Source organism: Zea mays, chromosome 1 (assembly GCF_902167145.1).
Source record: "Zea mays cultivar B73 chromosome 1, Zm-B73-REFERENCE-NAM-5.0, whole genome shotgun sequence".
NCBI lineage: Eukaryota > Viridiplantae > Streptophyta > Magnoliopsida > Poales > Poaceae > Zea > Zea mays.
In genome coordinates this window covers 53,322,064-53,334,608 of record NC_050096.1, presented here as the reverse complement: position 1 = coordinate 53,334,608, position 12,545 = coordinate 53,322,064, and the positions used below count along the sequence as shown (strand labels likewise).

Genomic DNA, 12,545 nt, shown 5'->3' with positions numbered 1-12,545 from the left:
AGAGCGGCCTCTTCGGTCGAGGCAGCCTGGCGCACCGGACACTGTCCGGTGCACCACCGGACACTGTCCGGTGCACCACCGGACAGTCCGGTGCCCCAGACCGAAACAGCCCCTTGGCTGCACACAGCCAAGTCTTCTCTTCTCTTCTTCTTTCTGTTTCTAACACTTAGACAAATATATTAGTACACAAAACCAATGTACTAAGACTTAGAAACATACCTTTGTTGAAGATTTGCACTTTGTTCATCCATGGGCATTGATTTACATTTAAGCACTTGTGTTGACACTCAATCACCAAAATACTTAGAAATGGCCCAAGGGCACATTTCCCTTTCACCACCCTCCTGGTAAGCACCTCCGCTCCACCACTAGTAGTATCTCAACACCACATGACACATATTCTACTCAAGACTCTACCCATCCATGTATCATTATTCTGACCACTATACTAAATATTTGTTGGTATACTTGCTTGTTTGTATGTTTGCTTATTCATGTTGCTTAGTTATCGGAGCGTTCGTGCCGTCTCGTGGAGGCCAGATCTGCAAGTCTACGCCAGGCAGTGGAGCTAGAAGCCAGTTCCGCGAGCTCCCCTTCCCCCTTCGCCGAATAAGCACGGCAAGCTCACTGGATCCCTTTGATGCATAAATTACCTATGATTTTTCAACCACAACCCTCAGCCTGTTATTTTATGCATGATATGATTTTGAGACAAGTTAATATGGCCACCCAGCCGCTTGCCGCAATCAATCCCTGATATATATGTTCCAAATGATTTGAGAACAGGTGTGAGTTTTCAAAATAAAATGCTTTTCAAAATGTGTGTGATGAAGGGTTTTCACCCTTATCACCTTGTGAGTGGGATAATCAGGGACTCCCTGGTTTAGGGGAGGGCCTAAGGTGTTAGCTCAACTGGTTTAGGCGTGAGCAGAAGGATTGTCCCCTCATATAAGGACCGGTTTGTCATCTTCACTACCTGTACTCTATAATAGTACAACCACTCGAGACTGTGTGGGCAGTCACTCAATCTGAACTCGTACGGTCCAACCCCAGGGTTATGAAGGCTGGGGAGCACCGGGAGGATAAGGAGGGGGAAAGTTTTGTCCGGTTTGGACATGGTGGTGGCCTGACTCCTTACGGATAACCGTTAAGGTTAGGACGTGCGGGGAAAGAAAGAGAGTCGGATTCGAGTCTCATTGGCCATGGGATCGCAGAGCCGAACTAGTGGGTAAAGTGTACCCCTCTGCGCAGAGTTTGAAAACCTATTCGAATAGTCTGTGTCACAGGAATGGACGAGTCTGGTATGGTATGGCAATTAATGTTTTGTTTTCCAAAAAAAGAGATGGTTTTGAGAAAAGTGGTTTTTAAAAGGTTCGGCGGTTGAGCCGTGAGCTATGGTGGACGGGAAGTCCAGTAGCTGTTTTTGAGAATGAAAACCAGTGGGAAACTACTGAGATACCTGGATGGTTTAGTCCAGGGGATTTTGTTATAATACTGAAAAACTTCCTGCTCCTTTTGGAGAGGATGCGCTTTGCAAAAGTACAAAATGTTTTTCAAAACAACCCTGCATAAAATATTGTTGTTTCTGCAAAATATTCTGAGCTCCACATATTCCATGCATTATATCTGATTTCCCCATTCCGCGGGTGAAGGTGGGCTGCTGAGTACGTTTGTACTCACCCTTGCTTATTTGTTGTTTTCAGAAAAAGGAGATCGGATAAGAGTTACGACTGTTCCCAACCTTGCCTGTGGCTGTTGGACCGCTGATTTGCTTCACTGCGTATATCGGGCTGCTTCAGCCCCACTCTGATGATATGTCCCGAGTTGTGGACCAACTCTTAAAGTTGTTCGCCACCTTTATAGGTTGGTCTCGTTTAAGCAGATCTGGAATCATCTGATGTATAAATGTGTTTACTAGCCTCCTGGGACTAGTAATTGTATCACATTTGAGTCCCAGAGGATTGAGGACGCTTCATACCCCAATGATATATATTGTGTCATCTTTTGCTCCGTGTGGTTTGCCCTCCAAACTACTCTTGCTTTGGCACTTGTATCATGTTAGTACATCTACTCTCTGTGTAATTAATATTTAAGTTTTATATCTTGATTAGTGAATAGGTTGTCTTCTTCATACATATCTTTCACAAGCTACTAGCTGGTTTAAAGAAAATAGCATATTGTAAATTAGAACTGGAGTAGGTAATCAATTCTACATATTTAAACAACTTGAGTGTATTTATAATTTTAAGTTTTGAAAACAATTTTTATAGACCATTCACCATCTACCCACTTAAATCCCATCAACACCAACTATCACGCAATATGTTTTTATCATGTCAGATAAGTTGGCACAACCAAAGAGCCAAAACTAAGAGTGAGGTATTTTTTTCAAATAAAAAGATATTTTTAGAAAATAATATCAGAATTTTACATCGTACCTGGATGTGAGTTGTTTGTACGATCACATGCTGTAAATATAGATCATATACAAAAAAGGTATGAATTTAGGGCGTAAATGCATTTTAATAAAAATAAAATAATAGAATAAATTAAATTTTTTAATTATCGGATAGTTAGAAAAAGATAAAAACAATGATAAAATTTTAGCTCTTTAATATTAATGTTACAGTAATAACAAAATAATAAAAATTGTAGATTTAAAATAATTATTTCCATACTCACCGCATTCTATATTGTAGAAATAACTTTATAAAAGTCTTCATAGCTTGAAGGACGGATTACATGTCACCGAATGTAGCGCTGTTAAGTCTGGAGTTGTATGTTTGAGTCTGAGTTATCTACTAACAATTTAAATAGTCCTTTTTGTGATGATTTTAAATAGTACTGATAGATTTTATTCTGTAACAAAAAAAAGTTATCTGTAGAAGTATTTTTTATCTCATGAACAATATCTTTCTTTTTTTGCTGTATATCAAGACGAGCACGTGTCATCTCTCTCTGCGACTGTGCCCCACTGCCCTCCGCATCCTTGACCAAAAGATTACATTTCTGCCACGAGTCCCCGCGGAGCTACGTGCACCACGCGCGCCTCCCGATCCCCACGGCCGCGTGACATGTGAGCCCCACAATCGTTTCTTATTCTTATCCAGAATATATATATCCATTCCGGAATTTTTTTCAGCGAGCGGGGGAGAAACTTCCAGAGTTTGCAGTCCACGTGGCGAACAAAGGGAGACTGTGAGGTGCATCGGACGACAGTGAGTAGTTCTCGTTAGGGGTGGAGAGATAATTAGATGGAAGGAGAAATAAATTAAACTGATAAGAAAAAAAAGACGCGGCGATTTTTCGCTCCTCTAATCCGGTTTGCCTTTATCCGTGGGACTTCTTTTTAAAAGGAGCTACTTTCCTTCGCCGCTTCCGCAATCTTCCATTCCTCCTCTCTCCTTCCCTGTGTCTCTCTCCTCGCGAGCTCTTCATCCCTTCTTCCAGCGCGGTTTGGCGATGGCGGCAGCGCAGGCGATCTCGAAGGGGAGCGTGGTGTCTCCATGCGGCAATCGAGCGGCGCCGGGCTTCCTTGCCAGGCGGAGGGGTGCCGTGGCGGCGCGGATGGCACCGTCAGCGGCGCGGATCGGGGGCTTCTGGAGGAAGAACGCGTTTCCTGGCGGGAGGCTAACCCTGAGGACGAGGAGATCCAGGGCCGCGTCACCGACGCAGGTGAATATTCAGGATGTGCTAGTTATCACAGGCTTTTCTCTCTCTATTTTTTCGTAGTTCACGTGTATCTTAATTTTTTCTTCGAAGTTTTGCGATTAATTTAGTTTTTATCCCATCCGAAAATCATTTTAGTTTTCTTCTGCTTAGGTTTACTTTTAGCAGTTTCTAGTCCGTTTGACCACCCCGGGGGAGTTTTCTTTGATTCCGGAGCTTTAATTTTATAAATAAAAAAAGAAACTGGATTTTCATCTATAAAAATTAAAAATAAACTGGAACGATAAAGACTAATATGATCTGTTTTTTTTTTGGTTCGGTTCCTCAGATGAACATGAACCTTGCGCTTGGGAAATCGATGAGGTGGTGGGAGAAGGGGTTGCAGCCCAACATGCGTGAGATCGAGTCCGCCCAAGACCTTGTCGATGCTTTGACCAACGCCGGCGACAGGCTCGTCGTCGTCGACTTCTTCTCTCCTGGCTGCGGCGGCTGCCGTGCTTTTCACCCCAAGGTGAGGGGAAAAAGTATAACGAATTCACGTTGCATGATATTCTTCATATATCCGAGAACTTTCGAGAAGATTGTGTCTTTTTTAAGGAATCTATTTCGTGCAGATTTGTCAATTTGCGGAGCAGAATCCAGATGTGCTGTTCTTGCAAGTGAACTACGAGGAGCACAAGTCTATGTGCCACAGCCTTCATGTCCATGTCCTACCCTTGTTCAGATTCTACAGGGGAGCACAGGGACGACTCTGTAGCTTCAGTTGTACCAACGCAACTGTAAGATCCGGATCCGATCAGCTCCTCAATAACATGCAACGAACCCAAAATGATCTATATTCATTACTAGTCACCCTCTTGGAGCTAAATCTCGTTAATAAAGTTGTGAATCCGGGTAGAGCTTGTTGGCAACCCAACTTCAGTTTTGGACCCAAATGGCTAATTTTGCTCCTATACTTGCAGAATATGAGAGGCAAAGAATGACCTTTTAATTTGAATGGAAAAGAATGGCCATTTAAAGTTAGTGAATTTGGATAGAGCTTGTTGACAACCCAACTTTAGTTTTGGACTCAAATGTTAGGTTTGTTCTGATACTTGCAGAATATAACAAGCAAAGAATGACCTTTTAAGTTGAATCCAACTGGCAAAGAATGACCATTTTAAGTTTCCCCTAGCAGTTCATGCAATATTGCAACACTTAACTGATAGGATAGAAACATTTTCCCTCACGAACCCAACTGGATGTTGTGTGATTGATTTCCTGGCTATTATACAATTTTAGCTATACTTGGGATTGCTGTTGGGTGTTGGCTGTGATCACCCATCTGGACTAACGGGAGTGTTATTTCCAAATGCAGATTAAGAAGTTCAGGGATGCACTTGCGAAGCACAAGCCAGATAGATGTAGCCTTGGCCCAACCAGGGGGCTAGAGGAATCTGAGTTATTAGCCTTGGCGGCAAACAAGGACCTGCAGTTCACCTACGCGAAGCAGGAACCAGAACTGATCCCCAGGGGAGATGCTCCTGGGGAGGTCGTTGCTCCCGAGCCTGCAAAGCTTCCTGCGGCTCCAAAGCCTTTGGTCAGGCTGGGGTCCGAGGAGAGGTCAGGCTGGTCTCGTCAGGAAGATGAAATGCATATGAGGTTATCATGAGGATGATTAGATGCTTCCGTTCTGTATAGTTCCGCGGTTCTTGGTGTGTACAGGTTGTAGCTTCCCATGGTAGCAGAGTGCAGGCTAAGATTTTTTACATGTGAAGCCTGCCCGCCTGTCGTCCAGTAGTTTAGCTCGGTTGGATTAGCAGTACCAATGAGCGGTGTTGTGGAGCTCTGCCTTGAGGAAATCGTGTGGTAGATGTATGGATGATTCGTCTACATGCTATTTCGTCGAATTCTGTAGATCAAGTGGATGTGTAGCTCTTGTTTCATTTCCCCTGTAGCGTTGGGATCTGTCCGTCGCAGAACAGAATAATCGATCATGCCTTATGTTGTGCCAGATATTGTGGTGCTTAGAGATCATTGTTTGTTGTGATAATATTCGAGTCCGTGACTAGTTTCCTTATGTTGTATCAGACACTGTGGTGATCATTGTTGTGATAACATTTGAGTTTTGTGGCTAGTTCCTGCCTTGCCTTCGGGGCAGGGAACGGCCGATTGAGAAACTGGTGATGCTTCAATAGCGTTGTTGTGATCTTCCAAAGGGTCTTTGTGATGGAATAAGAAATATGAGGCTTGCCTTTAATGAGAGACTATATGCTCATAAACTCCAAATAAAAGTTTTTCTTCTCTACAACTTAAATAGTTTCCTCTAAATATAGAGGACACTCATTCGTCAACTAAAATATGTATTGTCATCTATACATAAGACTTTATTTTCTCTCCTCTATGCATCTTTATATTTTAAATAATATATTAAGTAAAACTAAAATATATATATAAGACATTTGTGGGTGTGACATACATACATATAAATAACTGAAATAAAATATGTTCCTAATACGAGTTCAAGGTATAGATGACGTTGTTAAAGGGAAATAGGATATAGTGGATGGATTTTTTTAGAGAAATCTATAAAAGCCAAATATACCGATATAGAGAATACCCTAGAGCATATCAATTTCGGTGGGCCCATGAACCTTGCTATGTTGGCACGGCAAGGTTGGCGCCTTCTTTTGAGCCAGTGCTTTTTGTGTGCTCAAATCTTCCGTGCTAAAAGTATTTGCCAAGTGGATAACTTCTTGTCTGTTATCGAAAAACCAGGTGGTTTCTGTTCACGGAGAAGTATTGTTCGCACGGCGAAAGCACTCAAAGGTGGTATGCTTGGGGTTTCGATGGAGACGGGAGAGGGCATTGTTTTCTGAAACGTAAAATGGTGAAAAACGACAGATAGCGAGGTCCATAGTAGAACAAATCCAAAGCGAGCTTTTGGAGTCAAACTCAGCAGAGAATATGGTGCTGGATATATACCCTATCTCTAGAGCAAGGGGAAATGGTGAAAGTGATAGGTCGTCTTTGGGCATATATGGTGGGATGCACGCAATAAAGCAAACGCTGGAGAACGTCCGTGGTCGCAGTGGCGAGAGAGAGAGGAGATAAACCTACGATAGAATAGAAAGCGTTCGTTGGTGTCCGCCAAACTCTCTGATTTTGTGAGAATTAACTTCGATGGGGCTATTTGTCGGAACAAAACGAGTGGAGCTTGGGGCTTCACAATGAGGGGTCATGAAGTGTCATGATGCTCTATGTGCGGAAGCGCATGTTTGCTTGGTAGCAACCACCCCTGCAGCAGATCAAGGGATGATGGAGATCCAACTTCAATGGCAGCTGTTGATTTTCGACAATTTATTTGATGGACCTCTGAAAATAGGTCATATGCTGTTGAAAACAGATTATTTTCGGCGGTATCCTATTTTCGACGGTCTCTCGCCGCCAAAAATGATTAGACGTACTGTAGTATGGGATTCCTTATTTGTTTTGATAAAAGCCCTCAAATTCTACTTCTAGACACAGTTTAATTCTTTTGATGTGAATTATGTTCCACGTTCGTGTAACAGTTGTGCTCATGAGTTACCTCGCTATGGCTTGTCATGGACTCACATCAATCCTTTTTATGGTTAAATCCCCTCCCACTCCTAGAGTTTGTAATTACTCTGGCGGTTCATGATCTTCACGACCTCCGTGTGACGTAACAAAGCTGAGCTTTAGAAAAGAAAAATGGTCATCGTGTTACCACACTAAAAAAATACGTATCAAAAAGTACTAAAAAACTAGAGGGAAAAAACGTAGGCAGGGACTGTTGTATACGCTGACATGACACATTGCACAAAAATGATTTAGGAAGATCTAAACTATTTGAGTGTAATAGCTTACATTCTTTATCCATCTAATTAGTTACCCACACCATCTCATTTTGTATCACCACATGGGTTGATTTTATTTAAGATTATGTTTGGTTGCTTGTATGTGTGGGTCACAACCTGCATGGGTGGATACAAAATAAGCTATTTTGATTCTATTAACCTGCGTCCATCCATACGCTTAAAATTATCGTATCTGGCTAGCCAGGGCGGCGCTAGTCTGCGAATGGACGCGCAGCAATCCAATCAGGATGTATATGATCACACTCAGATGATGTCTGAGCATGAGCAAGCGAGGAGCGTGAGGTTAAAGTCTAGAAAACTAAAGACTCTATTTTTTCTTTCATTAAATTATGTACCTTTCTTATCTTCTATGTTTCTTTACTCTTTCCTTTCATAGCACAGAGGAAGAGTGAGATACCTTTAATCGACAATGGAGCCTGTATAGCAGAGGTCCAACTACTTCTATCTTATTATAAATATGTCCAACTACTTCTATATTATCATAATTATGGATTAGTACATGGTGCATATCTCTGATGTACTACAACATTGAACATGTCGTCTCATAGTGGTAAGTATGAGAGTCCACGTCATCGAGTACGATGCAATTCATAATCAGTGTAGCCACACGTCTTATGGGTATACCTACAACTTGTCTACGGTGACTATTGTATCTGCATGCATTATATAATATTCGTGGGTACATCTACAACCTCAACAATGGCTGATATACAATACATTACCCTTCACAATAAATGTGATGGATTGTAGCTTTAGCTCAATTCCCTAGCTTATGTGCGAACTTGGTCAGGGGAGCACGTGACGCCAAGGCCATGTTGTCTAGGGTTGTGCCGCCTCGTGGGTGTCGTGACGAGTATCAGGGGACTTTTGTAGAGGCCACAAATTTGGCTAGTTTAAGGCTTGCCCTGGGCCGGAGGGCCCTAAGAACGGTTGGCTTGCTCCCAACCAGGTGCATGACAGACCTATCTTTTAAAAAATGGAGTCTTGGAGAGTGCTTTTGTAGCATCTAAAAATTCAAATCTTGAATTTTTCCCAAACTTGCTCTAAATTTAAAATGAATTTCAAATTTCATTTCAAAATGTTTGTTTGCGAGTTAATATCAATAAATAAAATATAGTTGTCTATATTCTCTCCAAAATCCTCCTCAAATATCCTACAAATATTTCCTCAGTGATCCATACTGCCCAAATATTCCACCGTTATTTCTCCAAATATTTTCCTCCTGAAAAATACCTTCAGAATCATTTTTAAAGTTCCTACAGATATTTTCTCCATAATTTTCCTCATGCTCATATATATATGTACGTCTCCGGTGTCATACAGTGAACTCTACAAGCTAATTACACTTATACAAGACAAATCCATGCTTATCTCCCACTAATCCTCGCATCCTCCCACTAATCCTCTCATCCTTCCCCTAATCCCCCCACCGAGCCTATAAATAGAGGGGCAAGGGCCTCCCCTCAAGCCACCCCAAGCCATTTCATGGCAACTCTCTCTCTTCCCCCACACGCCCACTCCACCTCCCACACAAGCACACACTAGCACAAGGATCGTTCGGTCGTTCTTCGATCGTTCGTCCACCTGTTCTTAGTTTGTTCGTTCATTCGTCCGATCGTTCGATCATTCATGGTTCGTTCGTCCGTTCGTCCAATCGTTCGTCCGTTCGTTCGTCCAAATAATCTTTGTTCAGCTGTTATGCTGCCGAAATTCCGATCGTTCGTTCGTTCGATCATTCGATCATTTGTCCGTTCGTTCATAGTTCCTATTCATCGTTCGTTCATAGTTCCTATTCATAGTTCATCGTTCGTTCATAGTCCCTATTCATCATTCGTCCAAATAATCTTTGTCCAGTCGTTATGCTGCCGAAATTCTGATCGTTCGTCCGTTCGTTCATAGTTCATATTCATCGTTCATCGTTCGTTCATAGTCACTATTCATCGTTCATCGTTCGTTCATACGAACTATTCACCATCACTATTCGTCGTTACTATTTACCATTACTATTCATTATCGTTACTATTCACCGTTGCTATTCATCATCGTTTCTATTCATTGTTACTATTCATTGACATTGTTCATCATCATTACTATTTATCGATGATATCTATAATTACTTTTTTGTCGTCACTATTCATCGTTACTATTCATCGATCATCCGATCACCCCAAATTCCAACTACTCATCCATCATGATGTCCAGTCCACCTAAGACCAACTAGACTCATATTCCAGTCATACGAAGTCCGGTGACTGTGATTTTCCTTCCAGTAAGAACTTCCCATCTGGTCACCCATCCCAGATTTTCTCCAAGTTGAGCATGCTTAGCTTTGGGATTCTTATTTCTGAATTCTTATCAAATTATTCCCTATCCAACCATGTCATCCCTTAAGCATGGTTCATATTCCAGAAAACTCCCAAAATACTCTTGTCCCATATTCTGCCTATAATTTCCCTGTTCAGACTAAGTCAGTCGATTCGCTCATCACTATTCTCACCAACAGTGAACTCCACTGTGCTACACCACATACACCCAGCTACCCTCTCCCTCTCCACACACTCAACACCCTCAGCCAAGGCAAACACCTCACCCACTCAGTTACTTCGCTCTACAGGCTACGCGCATAGTGTCGCTTCGCCTCCAATCTACCCTCCTGGTAAGCACCTCCGCTCCACCACCAGTAATATCACAACACCACATGACACATATTCTGCTCAAGACTCTACCCATCCATATATCGCTATTCTGACCACTATACTAAATATTTGTTGGTATACTTGCTGGTTTGTATGTTTGCTTGTTCATGTTGCCTAGTTATCGGAGCGTTCGTGCCGTCTCGTGAATGCCATATCTGCAAGTCTACGCCAGGCGGTGGAGCCAGAAGCCAGTTCCGCGAGCTCTCCCCCTTTTGCCGGATAAGCACGACAAGCTCACTGGATCCCTTTGATGCATAAATTACCTATGCTTTTTCAACCACAACCCTCAGCCTATTATTTTATGCATGATATGATTTTGAGACAAGTTATTATGGCCACCCAGCTGCTTGCCGCAATCAATCTTTATACTCCTTGACATATTTATTACAAATGATTTGAGAAAAGGTGTGAGTTTTCAAAAGAAAATATTTTCCAAAATGGGTATGATGAAAGGTTATCACCCTTATCACCTTTTAAGCGAGATGATCAAGGACTCCCTGGTTTAGGGGAGGGCCTCAGGTGTTGGCTCAACCGGGTTAGGTGTGAGCAGAAAGATTGTCCCCTCATATAAGGACCAGTTTGTCATCCTTCACTACCTGTACTCATGACAAGTACAACCACTCGAGACTGTATGGGCAGACACTCAATCTGAGCTTATACAGTCCGAACCCTAGGGTTATGATGGCTGGGGAGCACCGGGAGGATAAGGAGGGGGAATGTTTTGTCCGGTTTGGGCATGGTGGTGGCCTGACTCCTTCCGGTATAATCGTTAAGGTAAGGACGTGCAAGGAAAGAGAGAGATTCGGCATTCGGATCTCACGACGGTGAGATTGCAAAAACCAGACTAGTGGGTAAAGTGTACACCTCTGCGCAGAGTTCAAACCTATTCGAATAGTCTGTGTCCACTGGAATGGACGAGTTTGGTGTGGTATGACAATTAGTGTTTTGTTTTCCAAGAAAAAATGCTTTTGAAAAGTGGTTTTAAAAGGTCCGGCAGTTGAGCCGTGAGCTATGGTGGACGGGAAGTCCAGTAGCTGTTTTTGAAAATGAAAATCAGTGGGAAACAGCTGAGATACCTAGATGGTTTAGTCCAGGGGATTTTGTTCTATATGAAAAACTTCCTGCTCCTTTGGGAGAGGATGCGCTTTAAAAAATATAAAATGTTTTACAAAATAACCCTGCATCAAATATTGTTGTTTCTGCAAAATATCCTGAGCTCCACATATTCCATGTATTATATCTGATTTCTCCATTCCGCGGGTGAAGGTGGGATGTTGAGTACGTAAGTACTCACCCTTGCTTATTTGTTATTTTTCAGAAAAGGAGATCGCTGATCGGGTAAGAGTTACGCCTGTTTCCAACCTTGCTTGTGGCTGTTGGACCACTGATTTGCTTCGCTGCGTATATCGGGCTACTTCAGCCCCACTCTGATGATATGTCCCGAGTTGTGGACCAACTCTTAAAGTTGATCGCCACCTTTATAGGTTTGTCTCGTTTAAGCAGATCTAGAATCATCTGATGTATAAATGTGTTTACTAGCCTCCTAGGACTAGTAATTGTATCACATTTGAGTCCTAGAGGATTGGGACGCTTCAGCTTTGCTAGCATTTGAGGGTACAACTTCTCTCAGGCGCTAATAGTGGCCATCAGACCCTCCATGGACTAAGGAGGTCTACAAATGGGACCAATATTCTCGCAAACACCTGATATGGTAGACCCATGACATTCGTATAAGGAATAATGACACTTCTCTGACTGTTAGCGCAAGGTGTGGTGCAACAACAAGGAGACCCTAGCAAAATGTTGGTAAACTATCACATGTATTGATTGATTACCACATTTTACGGATCTTTGATATAGAGATATAAAATCAATAATGTGAACACATAATAAAGTTCATGGTGTTGTGTTGGTCCACTGTAAGGCGTTGTTGGGATTATTATGTAAAAAATGTAGCATCAAGCGTTCTTGAGTGATATATCTATTAGATCATTAAACCTAAGATCATCATTGATTCTCACTATGTGTAGAGATGCATTTTGGAGATGTCAAACATTACTCCATAACTAGATTGTTATAGAATTAGTTTTAGATGTACCGTGAAACATAGGAAGGGATATGAGTGGATCAAGATGAATTTTGTCCCTTCTATATAACAAGAGAGATATCTTTGAGCCCCTCATGTGGTTGGATTAAGAAAGTGCATGGTCATGCTGATGTGATTAAAGAGTTAATCATTATATGACTAAAGAGTTAGTCACAAGTTGTAATCCACTAAAAGACCGAGTAAAACGTTGAACTG

General features: G+C 42.1%; 1 protein-coding gene across 1 annotated transcript; it reads left to right on the top strand.

Annotated features, from left to right (window-relative positions):
• Positions 1-3,372: 3,372 nt before the first annotated feature.
• Positions 3,373-5,825, top strand: LOC100191145 (putative thioredoxin superfamily protein). The gene is made up of 4 exons (NM_001136581.2): positions 3,373-3,675; positions 3,998-4,180; positions 4,284-4,448; positions 5,027-5,825. The coding sequence occupies exons 1-4, from the start codon at positions 3,463-3,465 to the stop codon at positions 5,318-5,320; spliced, it is 855 nt and encodes a 284-aa protein (NP_001130053.1). The 5' UTR covers positions 3,373-3,462; the 3' UTR covers positions 5,321-5,825.
• Positions 5,826-12,545: the final 6,720 nt, after the last annotated feature.

Coding starts and splice junctions, on each gene's coding strand:
- LOC100191145 (NM_001136581.2), top strand. CDS start 3,463: ATGGCGGCAGCGCAGGCGATCTCGAAGGGGAGCGTGGTGTCTCCATGC. Junction 3,676..3,997: donor GGGCCGCGTCACCGACGCAG/GTGAATATTCAG, acceptor TCGGTTCCTCAG/ATGAACATGAACCTTGCGCT. Junction 4,181..4,283: donor GCCGTGCTTTTCACCCCAAG/GTGAGGGGAAAA, acceptor TATTTCGTGCAG/ATTTGTCAATTTGCGGAGCA.